General features: G+C 50.9%; 1 protein-coding gene across 2 annotated transcripts; it reads left to right on the forward strand.

Moving 5' to 3' along the window:
• Positions 1-777: 777 nt before the first annotated feature.
• Positions 778-16,932, forward strand: STMN3 (stathmin 3). 2 transcript variants are annotated; one of them, XM_040080027.2, is made up of 5 exons: positions 778-1,076; positions 10,726-10,821; positions 11,169-11,344; positions 11,828-12,019; positions 12,506-16,932. In XM_040080027.2, exons 1-5 carry the CDS (start codon positions 1,058-1,060, stop codon positions 12,563-12,565), a joined length of 543 nt encoding a protein of 180 aa, XP_039935961.1. In that variant the 5' UTR covers positions 778-1,057; the 3' UTR covers positions 12,566-16,932. The 2 variants fall into 2 exon arrangements, with proteins under 2 accessions (XP_039935961.1, XP_058278717.1); XM_058422734.1 differs by lacking the exon at positions 778-1,076 and adding an exon at positions 1,988-2,009.
• Positions 16,933-18,073: the final 1,141 nt, after the last annotated feature.

The raw sequence follows: 18,073 nt of genomic DNA on the forward strand, positions 1-18,073 counted from the left end.
GAAATAATAAAAATCTCTGTCTTTCTAACTGAATTTAGTAGGCAGTGTTTTTGGCTTCTGCCCCTGAGCAAGCCAGAGCACTGGCAGGTATTCCAACAACCTGTGGTTCTCTCTGCAGCAGCTGGAATTGTTTGGGAGTGTCTGCATTGCAGCGTGCCAGGAGATGTGTGGGTTTGGGAGGATTCCTTGCTCCCAAGTGTGTGTGGTGCCCTGAAAGCACACAAGCGTTGGCCCCTGGCAATAGCCGCAAATGGAAATTATAGAAAATACAGAAAACAGACAGAAAATCATAAGAAAAGAGGTTCTGATGCCTAAGGTGGGGGGTGAAACCCAGAGAATTCTTACTGAAATCGAAAGGCTCCATTCTTCTCTTTCTCATCGACTTTTACAGCAGTTTCCTCCCCAAACTGCAGCTCCTTTTAGTGCCTCAGTGCTGGTGCAAAAAAGAAAAAAAAAAAAAAAGGAACTAATCTCATGCCTAAAAACCTGCTGGGATCCCTCCTCCCTTTGCTCTTTGCTGCAAGGTTTGGGGGTTGGGTTTCATACCTCAGCCCAAGCAAGCCAGACCCCCGACCTGGCCCTGCAGGTGAGGCTGCCTTGGAATAGGTGGGTTAAAAGAAATAAAATAAAATTAAAAAATAAATTTTCTTGCCTAACTCTGCTTTCAGCAAGAGAAAAAGCAGTTTAGCCCATCTCGAGCAGACAAGAAAGGGAGGAAGAGGAGGAAAAAAATCCTCTTTTGCCAGCGCCCGGCTGGGTGTGTCTCGCCCCCCCCGCCGTGGGGCTGTGTTCCTGGCAGGCAGGCTTGCCTGGGAGGGATCTGCCGTCAAAGCCACCCAGGAAAGGAGGCCTGATCCGCTCATTAATATTCTGAACTAGTGACCCTTCTTTTTCTTTCCACCCCTCGCCTTTCTCTGGGCGCTCCAGCCTCTCCCCGCCGCGGATGGCTGCAGCCCCCTCCAGCTGAGTCAGTCCTCCCTCCCCGCAGCATTGCAGCACCTCCGCAGCTCCTGCGCTCCCTCCTGCTCCTGCAGCACCGCTCCGCTCCCGCCGCAGCATGGCCAGCACCGTCTCAGGTAGGACAGGCGGCTTCTCGGGGGCTTGACATCAACGAGCTTCTAAAAACATCAAGTTTTAGACAGTTTTTTTTTTTTAATTTAATCATTTATTCTGAAGGTTTGTGTTGGGTTGGTTGGTTTTTCTTTTTTTTTTTTTTTTTTTTTTTTTCCTTTTTTTTTTTTTCTCCCCGTGGGTTTCGGGGGAGTTCTATGCCGAGGAGGCAGCTGGTATGGCAGCATTGTTCCCCTTCCTCCCCCATACACACACCCCTCTGATGCAAGATAGCAGGTGGGCTTTTTATTTTAATATGAATACACGTGTGATAAACTTGCCAGTTTAAAGTATCGCTGCCGTTTCATTGTGCCATTAGAAGATGCTGCTACTTGCCAATTAAATGTTATTTTTGTAACGTCGTAGAGCTTTTTTTTTTTTTTTTTTTTTTTTTCCCCACTAAGAAAAATTGCACGCGGTGCAGCTGCATGTAAGGAAATCGGAAATAACGTTTTGTTTTGTGAAGATCATGTATTGCCTAAACGGGTAATGAAGAGCAAGACATGGGCAAGAGTCAGTAATGCCCTAAAAAAATCCCCCAAAGCCAACCAGAAGAACCTGGCTGGGGTTTTGTGCTTTCTCCTGGCTTCCCAGCCCCAGATTTCTCGCACAGCTCGCGTTTCTTGGTTCGAAGATGCTACAGGGGAGCGGTCCTCTGATGGCGTTGGGTGAAATGAGATGCTGCAAGGGAAGCCCTTCCTCCCTCCTGCAGCAGTGCCGGGAATCAGCGCGGCTGCCCGGGAGCCTGCTCGGGTTTGGCTTCAGGATGGCAGCCCGAGGATGCTGTGCTGCTTCAGTCCAGCTCCCTAAAGACCCCTCTTGCCCCCTTTGACTGGGAAGGAGGGATTCAAGCTGCCGAAACCGGGAGCGTGGGTGAAGGAGAAGAAAAGCTTGAAATGGTACAATTTACAGTGGGTGGGTTTAGAGGGTCTTTTTCTTTTAGAAAACCGATTTTTTTCTTGGAGTGACTCTGAATTCTGCAGCCCACAAAGAGGGGCTTGGGAGGGGGAAGCGAGATCCTGGAGAGCTGAGCAGGAGCGACAGACAAAAAGGAAGAGCAGAGCTTTTTGCCTTCCAGGCAGGGAACCAGCCCGCAGGAGACCAGGCAACAATTCTTGCTTCTTTCACTGCCCTTTGCAGAGGTTTCCTGCCGTGCATTTTCTCTTCCTTGCTCCTTTTAAAAGGCCAGTAGATGCAGGGGGAAGAAGGACAGAGAGATGGAGGGGTGTGTATGTGGGGGGAATACAAGGACGCAGCTGATCCTGAGGGGGCTTTGCATGCAATTAAAGACATAAAGCGGCATTGTAAAAACGTGTTTATGATAGAAAACCTCCAGCTATTGTATATATTCCTGCGAGTATCCCTGTCTCGATGAATGTCTGCAGCAGTGCCCTCGTGGGAGGTGCCACCCATCTCCTGCCTTCCCCACCGAGCAGGGCTGCACCTCGTTTGCAGAGCGGGGGTGGGAGGGAAGGCTCAGACTCGCCAGCCCTCTAAACCAAGGTTGCATCAAACTTGGGGTGGATGAGTGGTGGATGAAACACACGTAGGCAGAACGTGCGATTTCCAGTTGGTGCATTCGTGCCCTTCCAGCCCACTGCATGCCCATAGCACATTTCGTCCTCCCAAGGATGCGGTTTTACTGTCAAAGAGACTTAAGATCATGAAGAAGCGTGAAATGGGGCTTCCTTGTGACTCAGGTCGAGCAGAGAAGCAATTTCAAGGAGTAGGAAGTCACGGGAAGCAGTGCTGTGGCAGGAGGGAAGAGAATAGGCGCTGTGTGCCAAGGGAGGGTCGGGGCTGAGCCTCGCCCAGCTGCCTTTGCAGGAGCAGCTCCCTATCAGCTCGTACAGCAGCAACGGAGGGCAGCCTGGAAAGAATTAGGAATCCTTCAATTAAGGAATGAGTCTTGTTCGCTTTCTTCATTATTTCCTTCTTTATTCCCAGCCAGAGCCGATCCGTGCTGAGGGGGGGGGCAGCTGCAGCCGTCTGCGGCTGACGCCCGGGGGCTTATCCCCCCTCGGGGAAGATTTCCTTGGTTTGTTTGAACAAACAACCAAATCCTCGGGATGAAAAGAAGCAGAGCTCGCTCCCCCGAGCCTGGCCGCCCTGTGTCTTTGCTCGCTGGTCACCTCGGGCGTTTTCTCGTGGCCCCCGGGGGTTGTTTTCGGCGCTGGGGCGGGCGGCACATGCTCAGTGCCGGCTCAGCTGCGGCGCCGGCCCCGCTGCCGGGGCACAGCCCTCGCGTCCCTCCCCGCAGCGTCCGCACAGGGCTTGGGGCTCCGGTGGACCGGGGGCTTCGGTGGGGCTCTGCAGGGCTACGGAACTGCCCCCGCAGCTGGGAGCACCTGGCTTGAACGAGGAGAGGTGAGATTATGAAATGATGCAGAAGGTGACATCCCCACCGGCGCTGGCGTGTCGGAGAAGGTGGAGCCAGGAGGAAACACCGGGCTGTCGTTCCTGGCCTCGTGGCTGGGCACGGTAAACGGGCCTTGGCAGATGCCAAGGTTTCCCCGTCCGGCACTGAAATGTGAGAGCTGAGGGACTTCATGCAGCTCTGGGTTATCCCCTGATCCCTGTTCTGGGTGGCATTGAAGGACACCGTGTGCTGTTGCCCTGTCCTGACATTTCTACTGCCCACGCTGGAGAGTCAGAGTCCTTTCTATCAAGCTCTGCATCTCTCTGTGTTCTCAAAAAATGACTATTGTCTTTTTCTTTGGCTCTTGAAGAAGTCTATGTGGCCTTAAAAAATTATGGTTCTTTCAGTAGGAATTCAGTTTTACATGCCAAAAGAGCCTGTTATTGTAGGCATATTTTGTTTTCCCACCAGTGTATCCAAACAAGGTATCTAAATAATTAGCAAATACTAGTTCTTTCTAAAATATATATCGTGTTTAATGGCACCATGTAGACTCTGGGAAGATGCTTCAGATACCTCAAATGAGCCCTTTCTTGGAATCTGTCACTGTTGGTTCAGATCTGGAGAAGGCACTGTTTTATCAGATGAACACATTTTCCTTCTTTTGAGTAAAAGCTGGGATTTACTGGTCTGATGTGGCACCCAGAAGGCTGCAGATAAGCCCATTGTGACAGCAGCGTGGGCAGCAGAGGGGTGAAAAAGGCTGATGGATCTTCATGTCAATCCTTGGAGGGACCTGAAGCTCACTCAAGGTTCTATACCCCTAAATTAACTGGAAACAGCATGCCTGGCTAATCCCTCCCATGTCCTACTGACAGGGGCTTTAATCCTCCAGATGTGAGTTATGCTTTAAAAATTAAAGTCTCCCCTCCAGAGGGGAGTTAAACCAATGTGCTGTGATTTAGAAAATACAAAAGAGCCAGAGAGCAACCAAAGAACATGTGAACGTGCTGTGGCATTTTGGCACCTCCCAAATGGTGAAGAGCTGCTCAGCATATTTCCAAATAATCCTTTTATTCTTTCAAGGTACCTCTATATAATTATTGCCCTGCTGGATAATCTTATCCCCCCTGAATTTGTTTATACAAATAGTACACTATATAACGGGGAAATACAATAATCCTCAGTTAACAGAAAGGAAACCCAGATCCAAAGAGACCAAATGTCTGTCTGTGGTCACACAGCACGTCTGTACCTGACACATCATGGCCCTGGGCTCTGTCTTTGACTGTCTCATGAATTGCTGCCTCATCAGCTCCACAGCTCCTTCATAGCTCTTTGTCTCACCCAAACCTGGCTGTGAAACCTCAGCTTGCCCCAAATCCACAAACACTCCATCAGCTGCTTCCATTTGGTTCCTTCCTCTGCTTTATCAAGCAACACAGCCCACACTTCTCTCCTTCCAACAGTAACCCCTCAGCCAGGGCTCTGCTGCAGAGCTTGGACCCTCCTCTGTTCCTGAGCCCAAAAAAGAGGAGATTTCCCTGGGCATTTTCCTGGGAGCAACCCACATGTTCCAGTGCTACAGCTCAAGGGCTCTGCGGATGCGTTGGCTGTGCACAGCACAGCTTGTTGTGACATTCATGAGCTGCCAATAAAACCTGGGGGGAAGGAGGTGGGTGATTGGAAGCCATGCCTGGGCAATAGTTCAGCAGATGTCTGACAGAAGGCAGAGTAAACCTCACATCTGCCTGTTCTCAGGGGTGATTCCACATGAGCCCATGGTAACTTCTGTGCCTGGATCTCGGGGTGTCCCTATGCCATCAGTGTGGGCTACAACCACTGAGCTGACAAAAACCCCAAACCCCTCAAAAACCACAATCAACCAACCAAACAAAAAAACCAAACCAAAAACCCACTAGTGTTTTCTGGTTCTGTAAGATCTGCTGCTGAGTTGTTTGTGGAAGCTGGGGAGCAAGAAGGTGGAAGTGCATTAGACTGGAGGTCTGGCCAATATTTCTATGATGGGGTTCATAGCAGGGGAGAACATCTAGAGCCTGCTGTACTCTCAAGGCTTGTTGAGGACTCTGGTTGCTTTTGTTGTGTGTGTGGCATTGCAGTCAGTGCTGGAGGTCTCTGTTCTCTGTCTCTCCATCTTCTGTACCTTCTGTTTAAGCTTTGCATTTATAATTGGCCTGTTCTCTTTTTTTTCCATGAGATAATATTCATTATGGAAGCAATTCTTACTTCTCCAAAGTTATCTTCACAAACCAAATTATTTTCTTGTAATAACCTTCCTCTGACCTTGCTATCAGACAGAGCACATCCAGTCTCATTCATTTAAATTTCACATGAATTAGCCTTGCTCTGCCTCTGGTTCACTGTGACTCATGTCAGTGTTGTGCCGAAATGGCCTCGCTCTCTTTTGCTGGATGTCATTAAATACCCCCCCAAAACCTGGCTGCAGTTTAGCTTTATGTATTTAGGAATCAGAGAACAAAACTTTTTAATGAATAATAGGTTTCAAGCCCCTCCATCCAGGCACATCATGAGCAGGAAAATGAATCCCATTGCTCCTGCGCCACACCATTCCCAGCTGTTCCTCCGCCTCTGGCACCACCAGCACTTGGGGAGCAGCTGGATAATGTCTCCAGGGGTTGACTTGGAGATAAACACTTTACATGGATCGATGGTGTGCACAGCACTTGTGCAAAGCACTGGGGAAATGGAAATGCAGGATATTCCCTACAGCACGAGAGGGAGCACAGGAAAGGAGTCAATAGAGAGAGCTGGGAGCACCCTGAGCCTCCTGGTGCCTTGCTGAAGGCTCAGGACATCTCCCTTCTTCTCTTTGCAACAAGGAGAAAGTGATTTTTCCCAGGCAATATATTCTATTGTACTCTAATAGTAATAGGCAGAGAAAAGTAAGGTGAAAAAATTTTAATAAAGATTGATTGGCTCATGGGGCATGGGGTGGAATACAACAAAACCAGAACCAGCCTGTGCTGATTGCAGGGCATAAATGTTCAGAAAGGTTGATGAACTGACTGCACCTTTATGGATTGTAGCCTAATCACTGCTCAAATTCCTCTAAAGCCAGCAGAATGTGAGTTCACTCCGCTTTACAGGATGGGATACCAATATATTTCCTCTAACTTCTGCAGTTCATTCATTTTTTGGTCTACACAACTTAGTTATTTGCAATGTTTCGCCCCTGTTCTGACATGACAGCAGTGAAATGTTATGACACAGCAATGGAGACCGTACCAGAGTGAATGAATTTGCTGCTGATCCTTCTATTGCAATGTTTGCCTTAAAAGAGAAGTAAAATGTCAGTAATTCGTACCTGAGTGAGCAGCCTGTCCTAATGCTCTGCCCACCAGCTGGGCAGAGTTCTAGCTGCACCTCTGAGACTGAAGCAATGCTTTGGTATCAAGTCCCTGGGGACCTGAGTCAGATTAATTTATACAGAAATGAAATATTTGCTCAGTGCAAGCTGAATTTATTTTTACTAAGCTAATAGAATTTAAAATGCTAATAGATGCTCAAGTGAAAAGTTCAGCATTCCCTGTCTAATTGTTCTTAAAATATGTACATTTGTGCACTAGATCCATCCTTTCTGGGCAGGAGCTCCTTGGCCATGTCATATCCTGGCCAGCCACATGTCTTTTCCTAGTTAAAGGGTTTTCTCCACTGGCAAAAGTGTGTCCTCAAACCCTTAAATCTACTGCAAATGGGAGTGCAGATACTTCTGGAACAAATTCTAGTGTTGAGGTTGGCAATCTTTTACCCCTGAATTTTAAGCAGCTGTGACTGAGCCAAAGTCTTGCTTTGGGAGATCTCAGGTTTGATCTTCACAGACACCAGTTCCTAAATAGCAACCCAGAGGTTATGGTTGTTCTTTTAGTTACTGGATCAGAGGATGTACCTCTCCTCACAGGATGGCTTTTCTCGTCTTAGCCTGATAAAACAATTATTTGTCACGGAATATGTCATGAGCACAAGGCCATCACTGTGATGCTTCTGAGTGCCACAGGTGTAACCGCTGGCTCTGGAGCGCAGGTGCAGGGGTTTCAGGGATCCGTGTAGTTCTCAGGGCATGGATCAGGGGCTCCTCAGGACATGAATGACATTGAGGGGTTGGACTGTGTTCAGAGAAGGGAACAGAGCTGGGGAAGGGGCTGGCGCACCAGCAGTATCCGAGGGAGCTGGGGTGGGGCTCAGCCTGGAGGAAAGGAGGCTCAGGGGGAACCTTCTCACTGTCACAAGTCCCTGAGAGGAGATGCAGCCAGGTGGGGCTCGGCCTCCTCTCCCAATTAACAAGTGACAGGACAAGAGGACATGGCTCAAGCTGTGGCAGGGGAGGTTTAGATTGGACTTTAGTAAATGTTTTCGCTGAAGCAGCCGTCAAGTCCTGGCACAGGCTGCCCAGGAAGCAGGTGGACTCACCACCCCTGGATGGATTTAAAAGCCACGCAGATGGACACCTGGGGCCGTGGTTTAGTGGTGGGCTTGGCTGTGCTAGGGGAACGCTTGGACCTGATGACCTTGCAGAGCTTTTCCAATACAAACAAACCTGTGACTATTCTGCGCTCCTTTGATTCTATAGTTTCTTCAGGAGCCAGTCCTTGCCCCTGTTCGTGCCCGGCCCCCGGGAGGTGCTGAAGGGACAGCTCCGGCCGGGGTCCGGCGGGGTGCCGGTCCTGAAGGGACAGCTCTGGGCGGGCAGCGCAGCCCGGCGGCTCCCGGGGGGCTCGTTCCGCCGCAGAGCAGCGTCCGGCAGCGGGAGCCCCCCGGGAGCATCCCCCGCCGGGCCCCGAGCGCAGCTCCAGCCGCGCTCCCGGCCCCGTGTGCCGCTAATTGCGGCTGGCGCCGGGCTGCAGCTGCAGGCTCCGGGGCGGGGGAAGGACGCAGAGCGCTCCCAGCGCTCACCGCAGCCCAGGGCCTTTTGTCCTCTCGCTCCTCTTCATTTTAATTGACGGAGAGGGACGGTCAGTTCGCCGTACAGGAGGGAAGGCGGGACAGGGGAGAATCCCGACGGAATGGAGGCAGCTGTGGGATCACCGCGGAGAGCCTCGCGAAAGGCGAGGAATGCGGCACGGGATCATCTGCGCACGGTGCCCGTGCTGAACGCCAAGTCATGAAATACAAAGCACCGCGCTCTGTAACGAGGGCTGTCAGACGATTAAATTGAATTAAATGAGGAGGTCAGGGGTGTGGCACATCTGCCTCATGCCTTGGTTTCACCCAGGACCAGACGTAATGGTGGAGCAACGACTTTGTTGACTGGTTTGTTTGTATTAAATGATAATGTCTAAATGATAATAAATGATAATGCCTCTCATCTATTCCCAGGGATCCTCCTCAGGGCTCTTGGCAGCACATTAGGAGATGCATTAGCTTCCTGCACCATGCCATGGCTTTGGGCCTCTCAGAGGCTCTCCAGAGGTTTTTTTCATTAAGAACAAAATCAAGATGTCCATCTGCCAATGCTGGTGTAAACTATTCTAATTTGGTTTACATTTAGCAGCAGGACTGGGCAGGAGGTTCATATCAGAATGGGGAGCAAGCTAAAAAAGTGTTCATCAAGAGCTGAGCTTCAGGGATGGTGGTTTAGCAAAAGAAGAGTGTTAATTGAGGTGGAGTTCTGTACCTAGGAGGAAAAATAAGTGCAAGCATGGAGCAGGCATAGGCTTTCCCTCTCAAAACTGTGGGAAGGCAGAGGAGAATACCTGAAAGATGCTCCTGAGGGCACGTGATACACACAGTGTTACTTTTTTTCAGAATTGCTCTGCATCTAATGCCTCTTCAGATCATGAAGTTCTGGGGATTTCCCTGTCCCAGCTCAGGGGAGGGTCTTGCTCTGAAGGTGGCATTGGAAGCTGAGTTGCAGAGTTGCTTCTGGCTGGAGCACGAAATGAGCTCAGTGCAGAGGGGACAAACCAAGGCCAGAGCACCAGGATATGTGGGAAATCCAGAGGCAGAGGCAAGGCAGGGCAGCAGGATGCCTGTGCCTGTGGCAGAGGCAGGAGGAAGGGCAGCACAAGGAGGCTCAGGGCAGGTTTGTCATGACACGCAGCCATGAGGACACTGTCCCCACGTGCCTGGGTGTCACCCAAGGAGCCAGACCAGGACAGAGCCTCACAGGACCCATGAGGCATCAGCAAACATTGCTGAGCCCCAGCTGCTGACCTGCCACATAGGAGTGATGCTGTCAGGGTGTTACTGGTGTGATAAAGGACGTGACAGCCTGACAGAGTACCTCACTGATTTCAACTCCTTCTATTCTGAGGCGCTTTGTCAGGAGGGTGCAAACAGTTCACTGCCTTGAAGGTGCTGAACGCCAAAAGTACAGGTGAAGATTGCCCCAGCAGCAGATTGCTGCATTCTGTGTTGGAGCAGCACTTGTGATCACCGAAGATGCTGTGGTGCCTCCTCCAGTCACAGGAACAATGGGCAAACCAGAGGGCTCACGGCAGCAGAGCTCAAAAGGATTGTGTGTTTCCTGTCCTTTACAGAAGGACAGTTACTGTGGTCACAGACTGTGCCATCCTCTGTCTGTGTGGGTCAAAATGGTGGCAGAATCCATTCACATCCTCCCTGATCTGCTGCTGCAGGGCAGGAGGTACCCTGTGAAATTGGGGTCCAGCTCTTCCCCTGGTAGCAGAGCCCCTGAACAGTTTCATCACTCAAATGCCCCTTTGTTCTCCACACTGCTGACCTCCTCTTGCCTCTTCGCCCTCACCTCAGAAATGCTGAATTGTGAAATATCCCCAGCTCACCGTGTCTTGAGCAATGTTTCCAGATGTCAGTGGGCATCACTTATCTCAGACTGGAAATTCCACTCCCAGTGGAGACAGGGTGGGGCAGCTGTCCCAACATGTTTAACTAAATGGGCTGCAGCCTCCCAGCTCCTTTGGAGGGAAAACCCTGCACAGAAACTTGTACCCCTAGATGTGTTAAGTCCCTACTCTGAGTGTTCCCATAACATTTGCCACCCTGGCAGATGCTAGATCTAGATCAGCTAATTTAGGCTGCTCTAGATCAGACACCCCTTGGGGACCTTTGGGCAAGCTATGGCAGCATGGAAACATCTCCACAGAGTCTGGTAGCTGCAAATGGGATTTCCTGGCAGCATGGAAAAGCCTCCACAGTGTCTGATAGCTGCAAAAGGGATATTTACTTAATTTCGAAATGGAAAAAGAGATTGGCTGTTGCCATTAGAATCTCTCTAATCGCTATCTCATATTTTTCAGCCTACAAGGAGAAAATGAAGGAGCTGTCTCTTCTCTCCCTCATCTGCTCCTGTTTCCACACCCAGCCCCATCCCAACACCATCTACCAGTATGGAGGTAGGTAATCTGCTCCCCCAGCAGCTCCAGCAGCATTTGGATTATTCTGCCACAGGCAATGTGGGAGCTTGCCAGAGTCAGAGTCTCTGTGCTTCATGCTGGGGTGACACACAAGGTATTAACAGCAATGTGACCTTTCTGTAATTATGCCATGACTTTAAATTAATTGCATTTGCATGAAGGGGATGAAGGTGATCGCTAATCAAGAAATTTTGGAGATAAAACAAAATCACCCAGATCAGGACATGGGAAAATCTTAATTCCCATATGAGGAGCTCAATGACCTCAGGTCACTCTCCTGAGTGGCGCAGGTTCACAGAGTCACTGGGTTTTTTTCCCCCACAAAGATATGGAGGTGAAGCAGCTGGATAAGAGGGCATCAGGCCAGAGCTTCGAAGTGATCCTGAAGTCCCCTTCAGATTTATCTCCTGAGAGCCCAATCCTTTCCTCCCCTCCCAAGAAGAAGGACCTGTCCCTGGAGGAGCTGCAGAGGAGGCTGGAGGCTGCAGAAGAGAGGAGGAAGGTAAGGAGATGCCCTGTAGAAGCAGTGACTTTTCTGGTACTAATTGCACCAAACCCTAAAACTCAGCAGGAGTAATCTGAAACAGCTGGGAAGCGTTCTGACATTTGTTATTCCACTGCAAATTGTCAGGTGAGACATAGGAATCATGGAGTGATGTTCTGCAGCATGATTTAGGCAGGGAATTCAACTCCATCATCATCCTCATCATCGTGTAGATGTGGCACTTGGGGACATGGGTTAGTGGTGGGCTGGCCAGTGCTGGGGGAACTGTTGGTCTCAATGATCTCAGAGGGTTTTTCCAACCCAGATGATTCTGACAGCAGGAAAAAGGCGTCAAAAGTATCATCCAAGGCAAGAAGATTGTGTTATGGGGTGGAGGGGGTTGGCAGAGTGGTTTGAGCAGGGGAGGGAGTCAGAAAGGCTCTCTGGGGAGATGAAGGCTGGAACAGCCCCTCCGGTGGCCTCACCCCCACCCCTCGGCAGACCCAGGAGGCGCAGGTGCTGAAGCAGCTGGCGGAGAAGCGGGAACATGAGCGGGAGGTGCTGCACAAGGCACTGGAGGAGAACAACAACTTCAGCCGCCTGGCCGAGGAGAAGCTCAACTACAAGATGGAGCTGAGCAGGGAGATCCGTGAGGCACATCTCGCCGCCTTGAGGGAGCGGCTCCGCGAGAAGGTGAGCGTGACCCCTGCGACTGGGCTGGGGATGGGGGGCTGACCCTGGCCGAAAAACGGGGTCTGGTCCCAGTGTGACGGGTGCAAGGGACAGAGTGTTTTCTTGGTGGTGGTTGCTGAGGAGGAGCTCTGCTGCAGAGCAGCGTGAGGAGGGGGGTTGTGTCCTTCAAGGTCAGTAGAGAACACAGCCTGGATAATCGTGATAAATGCAAGTCCAAAGCCACAGCATCAGGCCCACCGAGGGCCGCATGGCTGAAGGGTTTTGCAGGAGAGAGGAGCCAGGAGTGTGTTCACTGGAGGTTTCATCACCTCCAGGCTCCCACAGGGGATCCTTCACTCCTCGCAGGTGTAACCCCCTGCCCTAGGAGTGTTTTGAATGGAAAACTGGTCTTTTTTCATGTCTGATGCAAATCCTGTGTGCAGGAGGAAAATATTGATCACAAGAGCGGGGCGTGTCAGCCCGGTGTCATTTCTCCCGTCTTTGCAGGAACTGCACGCAGCCGAAGTCCGCAGGAACAAGGAACAGCGGGAGGAGATCTCCGGATAAAGGGCTTTTCTACACATCTAGCACCTGATTCCTGTTAACAAACCAACCAATCGACCGACCAACACGTTTTATTTTGTTTGTCTAGATGCGACATTCGGTTCTCCATCCCCCCTCCCCGGTGTTCGTCCCCCAGCTACACGCTTCTCTCTGCATCCCTAATCGTCAGTGCTTGCGGGGATTCACAGATCATAGGGACCTCTAAGCAGAATAGCAGCTAGTTCACATCAAATAGAGAATCAACCGGTTGATCAGTCAATCAAACAGCTCCTTTGGAGGGTTTTGTCCTTTTTTTAAGCAGAAAAAAAAAAAAAATTTCTTAAACTGATGTAAAAAAAACACAAAACAACCCCAAATGAAGATATTAATAAATTCAACCAGCAGTGTCACAGAGATACAGATTTCTTATCCAGGGCTTTTCCTTCTCTTGGTGTTTGCTCTGAGCCAAATATCAGATTCAGAAAAATGGGAAGTAAGTGATAATTTCTGTATGTGCAGTAAAATAGGGAGCAGCCCCCTGTTTGCCCACGGTAGGAGAGAGGAAGGACAGGGATGGGTGGCTCAGGAGTTGCAGTGTGCAGAACCCCATCTTCTGGCTGCCCCCAGAGCCAGCCCAGCTAGGCAGTGACCACAGTCCTCATCTTTGGGTGATTTTTGACAACCTGTGTGGAAGCAGCTGAGGGGTTCCACCCAAAGCTTGGTGCCAGGTGCCACATCACGGCAAGTCCCTGTCACAGCGGGCACTGCCTGATGCCCTGGTTGGCCACTGAGCCGCCTTCTCCCAGCTGTGTGGGGACTGAGAGGATTTGGCTGCTCTTCCTGGGGGAGCCATGGGTGGTGATTGCATTCCCAGCTCCGTGGGAGCCCTGGGAGAGACCCTCCGTCCTCTGTGCGCTCCCCAGTGCTCCCACATTATAGGATTCCACCTTGTTAGGAAAGCAAATCCAACAGAGAAGGTCCATGGTTGTGAAACAGCCTTTTAGCGAACAGAAGAATCCTTCCCTCTTTCCAGGGATGGATGTGGCTCTTTGGGGCCATCACAGGGCAGATTGCTGGAGACCAAATCCTTGGGGCTCATTTCTGATCTCCACAGAATTCCCAGCTGGATGTGGGAGTGAGAGATCCCTCCATGGCCATGGCTTGGTGTCAGGGGACTCCGCTCCTAAAAGGAAGGGCTACCTTACTCCCAAATCCCTCCTCCTGGGCTGGGGGGAGGACAGGGCTGTCAGAAAGCTCCTGTGCTGTCAGTGAGAAAAGAAAACTAGATTTAGGGTGAAGAAAGAGACTGAGGGTTGAATTTCTTAACAGTAGCTAATGATCAGTTTATAGTAGCAGCTGTCTTAGATAAGCATCTGTGTAGAGCGCGGCATCACCGCCAGCATCACCTCATCCATATAGTGGCGAGAAATTTTAAAAAGTTTAAAAAAAAAATTTAAAAAGTAATTTAAATGAAATGTTTGTGTGTAAGAAATGGTTGAAACTGTCAAATGTCTGTGTCCCACGTTGGTGGGATCTGAGAAGGTATCTGCGAGATATTAACCCTGTCCTACTCTCTGTGGTGCTGAGTGTTTGCTTGGTGTGTAATTCTGACCTGGAGCTTGTTGTAAATACTGTTTTTAGTACTATGATTATTATGATTATTATTATCAGAAATGTTGTACTCATGAGCAAGAGTTGAAAACAAGAGAAATGTCCATTTTCACTCTCTCCTGGGGGCTCAGAAGGAGTCAGAGGCGGGGCCAGGTGAAGGCAGGGTGCCAGTGGGATGCTGGACCAGAGAGCAGCTGGAAAATGGTGGAATTGGGAGCTGGAGGCAGCCGAGTCCTGCGGGCAGGGCGGTGAGAGCGGGGACGGCTGCTCCTCATGCTGGGAGGAGAAGGAAGGGCTGAGAGGAAGAACAGAGGTGATGCTTCAATTCTGGTACATATAATTTAGTGCTGATCTAAACCTCCCCGTGTGGAGGTTCCTGGTGGTTCTCTGCAGCCCCACAGAAGCTGGAGGATCTGTCAGGTCTAGCATGTGCTGGAAGAGGGCTGTGTCAGGTTGTGCCGGTCAGAGCCGTCCTCTCAAACAGCTCCTGAGTCTCCTGGCTCGATTCCTGCCTGGATCTTCCCTCCCAGTCCCTTGTGCTGCCCTGTGCCCCTCTCTTCCCCCTCCCTGAAGCCCAGATGGGTCTGAAGGGGGGACTTATTCCTGCAATAGCTTTTCCTGGCAAAAATCCCTGTGGCAAGTGCAGAATGGCCTGGCAGATGGTGCTCATGCAGGTGTGAGCACTGGAGAACTAATTTTTCTCCCCTCCATCAGGTTGGTGCAGTGAGGGACGGTGGATATGATTGGAAAATGTGTTACTGCAGGAGAAGCTGCTGCACCAGAGGAGCAGGGACGTGCAGGGAGAGCTGTGCATTGGTAATGTCAGGGAGCTGCTGCCGAGACACGCTGTGCCAAGGAAACAGCCTCACCTGTGGGGCCAGAGGCTTTACGTGTCCCAGAGCCATGTTTGCCTGGTGCAGATGGATGGAGCAGGGATGTTCAGGAGCTTGTCCAGTGTCACTGGGCGCTATCAGGGAAATGTGTGACTGCTTTGGCTGCAGGGTGTTGGCTGGATGAGGGGTGTCCACCCACTGCTCCAAAACCCATGGCGGCCAGGAGCTCATGCAGCACTGTGCCCGACCGGCAGCACGTGGCAGGGGCCAGGATCATGGTTATTCCATGCCTTTCCATATCCTTTCATGCTACTGGCTGCGTGCAGCTGCATACTTCATGCTTCAGACGGGAACTAATTAAGTACCCTCATTAACATCCTTGCTGCCCCAGCCTATGTCATTCCTGGAGCATTCCCATGTACTGTGCATGTGGACACAGCATGCAACCCCCCCAGCTTTTGGGGTCACCTTCCTTATTGTGGGGCTTGCGGTCTCCACTGACCCCGAAGGTGTTTATGAATCGAGTTCTGCGCCAACAGTTTTCGGACCCATTTTTGCAGCAGCATATGGACATGGGAATGTGCCTTGTAGGGGGAGCATCCTCAGGGCACCCACGGTGTCCCTGCTCAGACCTTGAGTGTGGCAGCGGTGTGAGGGAGGAAAGTCAGGAGGGTGACATCATTATGTGCAGGTATAGGCCTTCCAGGAGTCCCCCTGGAGAAGAGCCTTTGATTTGGACAAGAATGAGGAGCTGAAGCTGTAGGAAAGCCAGGACAATCAGCCTCAGCCCAAATTACAGCTCCGTGCCCTTCTTATTCCATACAGCAGAGCTCAGCTCTGCCTGTAAATAGGCATTTCCAAGGATGCCGGCCCCTCCCACTGCTTCTGGACTGAGCCTATTCCTTGTCTTATTATTTTGGAATAATTAAAAAATCTTGCTCTAACCCAAGGGGTTCCCTTTGAGCTGACCTTCCAGGGCCGGTGGGAGTTGAGGAGTTGCATGCATCCTACCTCGGGGGTAGGTCGCTATTGCTGCTCCCTTTCAAATGTAAACTTCAGCTTGCTTGCTTTAGCTTAGCCCAGCCTGCCTCTGTGGCCCTGGCTCTGCAGTCCTGTCTCACGGGGTTGGTTATATCCCTCCCATGGCGTTCCTGTCCTCCTCGCAGCGGCTGTGCACCCGGCTGTGCACGCGCGCACAGAAACACGTCCGTGGAAACGATATATGCACACACACTCTGATACCACTTGAAATGAGTCAGGGAGCGGCTGTTTACGGTGCTAGAGAACTCTTACTCTCCATGCTAGGGACGAGATGACATAGTAAGACCAATAAACTCCACCTTTGTAGCCAGTTGTCTTTAAGCAAAGCAGCAGAGGGGCACTGGCCCGTGTGGGTGCTCCGTGGTCCCCGGGGTGCAGGGACGCAGGGGACAGCCCTGCCCCGGCATCCCCCGTGCCTCAGTTTCCCACACCCGTTGACAAGGGAACACAGATGCTCCCTCCCCACGGGGACCGCGGGAGAGCCGATGCCTCCACATCTCTAAAGTGCTCTGAAATGGAAAGTACCAAAGTATGGAGTGGGGATACGCAGCTGTGCACCCCGGGAGGAACGCCCCGGCCCGTGGCTGCAGGAGAGGGTTGGAAGATGACTGTGTGGGCACAGGGCTGAGCTGGCACCCCAGGGCTCAGCACCCTGGCTGCCCTCTGGGCAGGATGTGCTCCTCCTGCCACAGCTGGGGCCACACCATCCCTTGTTGCTGGGTGGGGAGCAGGCACAGTGTCATGGAAAGACTTTCCATCCCTAACAGAGCCTCGTCCGGTTCCCTTTGGTCTGCCACGTGCATTTCATTGTCAACTTGAGGTTGTTGTTGTGCAAAAGAAGTGATCATGAAAAAAAAAAAAAAATAAAGGAAAAAAAAAAAGAAATAAAGTTGGTATGAAACCGTATGCGTCCATCTCTCTCCAGGAATGGGTCGTTTTAGTTCCAAGGCCTCTTTTTGTATTGTGAGAATACTAATAAACAGCATTAAACAGAAAATTGACCTAAAGATTTAACAAAATAGGCCCACATCCTCTGAAAGCTCAGTGACTTGTTCACACAGAATAAAAGAGGCAGAAATTGACAGTTTGTCACCATTCTCAGAGCGACAAAGTAATAAATGCTTGAATGAGAGTCCTGCTGCCACCCCCTGTGGCTGGGAGGGTGTGCAAAGTCTTTACACTGGAAGATCGAAAAAGATATAAAACAGTTACAAATACAACAAATGCAGATCTAGAAACCACACGAGCTTCTTTATTAAAAACTCCAATGCTTCCTTCACGAGCTTTTTCTGAGAAAGGATCCAGCCTGGGCTGGACAGAGTGGGAGGGATCAGGGCTGTATTCCTCAGGGAGATGGGACCCCAGACCACGAGACCCTGCATGGCCAACGCTCCCAGCCCCATCCCTGGAGCCATGTACACAAAAATGTCCAAAAAGCTGCAACTGAAAACAGGGAAGTTTGTAATCCACAAGGACAGGCGGGGGAGGGTGCCTGGCTGCGCCGCTGGGGAAAGGTTTCCCCACTTGGGGAGGGCTTTTGTGACCACAAGCGGTGCCCAATGTCACTGGCCACTGTCCTCCCTGCCCCTGAGGGGAGATTGAAATAGCAGCATCCTCCTGGGCTGTCCTACATCTTGTGATCCCATCAAAATAACCAGTGTGGGAGACTTTCCACAGAGCTCAGCAGAACTTGGTGCACAAGGAGACAAACTGAGGAGAAGGCAGGGGGGTAAATTTTAATTCCCAGGACAGTGTTCTGTAAGGGCAGGGAGGACAGTGCCAGGACAGTGCCGGGGCCATCAGGGTGGTGGCAGTGGCAAGCAGCCCATGCCTGATGCTTTTCCCACGTGTCCTCAGGACGCTGCTGCCCGCACAAACAGGAATTCTATTTTTGCAGCTTGACCTTCCTGATTCTGGAGATAACGACCTGACTGCAAACGCAGCATTGCTCACTTTTCCTCTGAGATTTGACACAGTCCACTAGCCCAGGCTCTTCTAAAACATGGATGTAGTAAAGTAAAACTCTGCATCTGTCTTAGGAAACAGG

Source organism: Hirundo rustica, chromosome 16 (genome assembly GCF_015227805.2).
Source record: "Hirundo rustica isolate bHirRus1 chromosome 16, bHirRus1.pri.v3, whole genome shotgun sequence".
Lineage (NCBI taxonomy): Eukaryota > Metazoa > Chordata > Aves > Passeriformes > Hirundinidae > Hirundo > Hirundo rustica.

What these genes read in the sequence shown, in the direction of transcription:
- STMN3 (XM_040080027.2), top strand. An exon ending in CTGCAGAAGAGAGGAGGAAG is followed by an intron (nt 11,345 to 11,827) that starts GTAAGGAGATGC and finishes ACCCCTCGGCAG; the next exon opens with ACCCAGGAGGCGCAGGTGCT. An exon ending in GGGAGCGGCTCCGCGAGAAG is followed by an intron (nt 12,020 to 12,505) that starts GTGAGCGTGACC and finishes CCGTCTTTGCAG; the next exon opens with GAACTGCACGCAGCCGAAGT.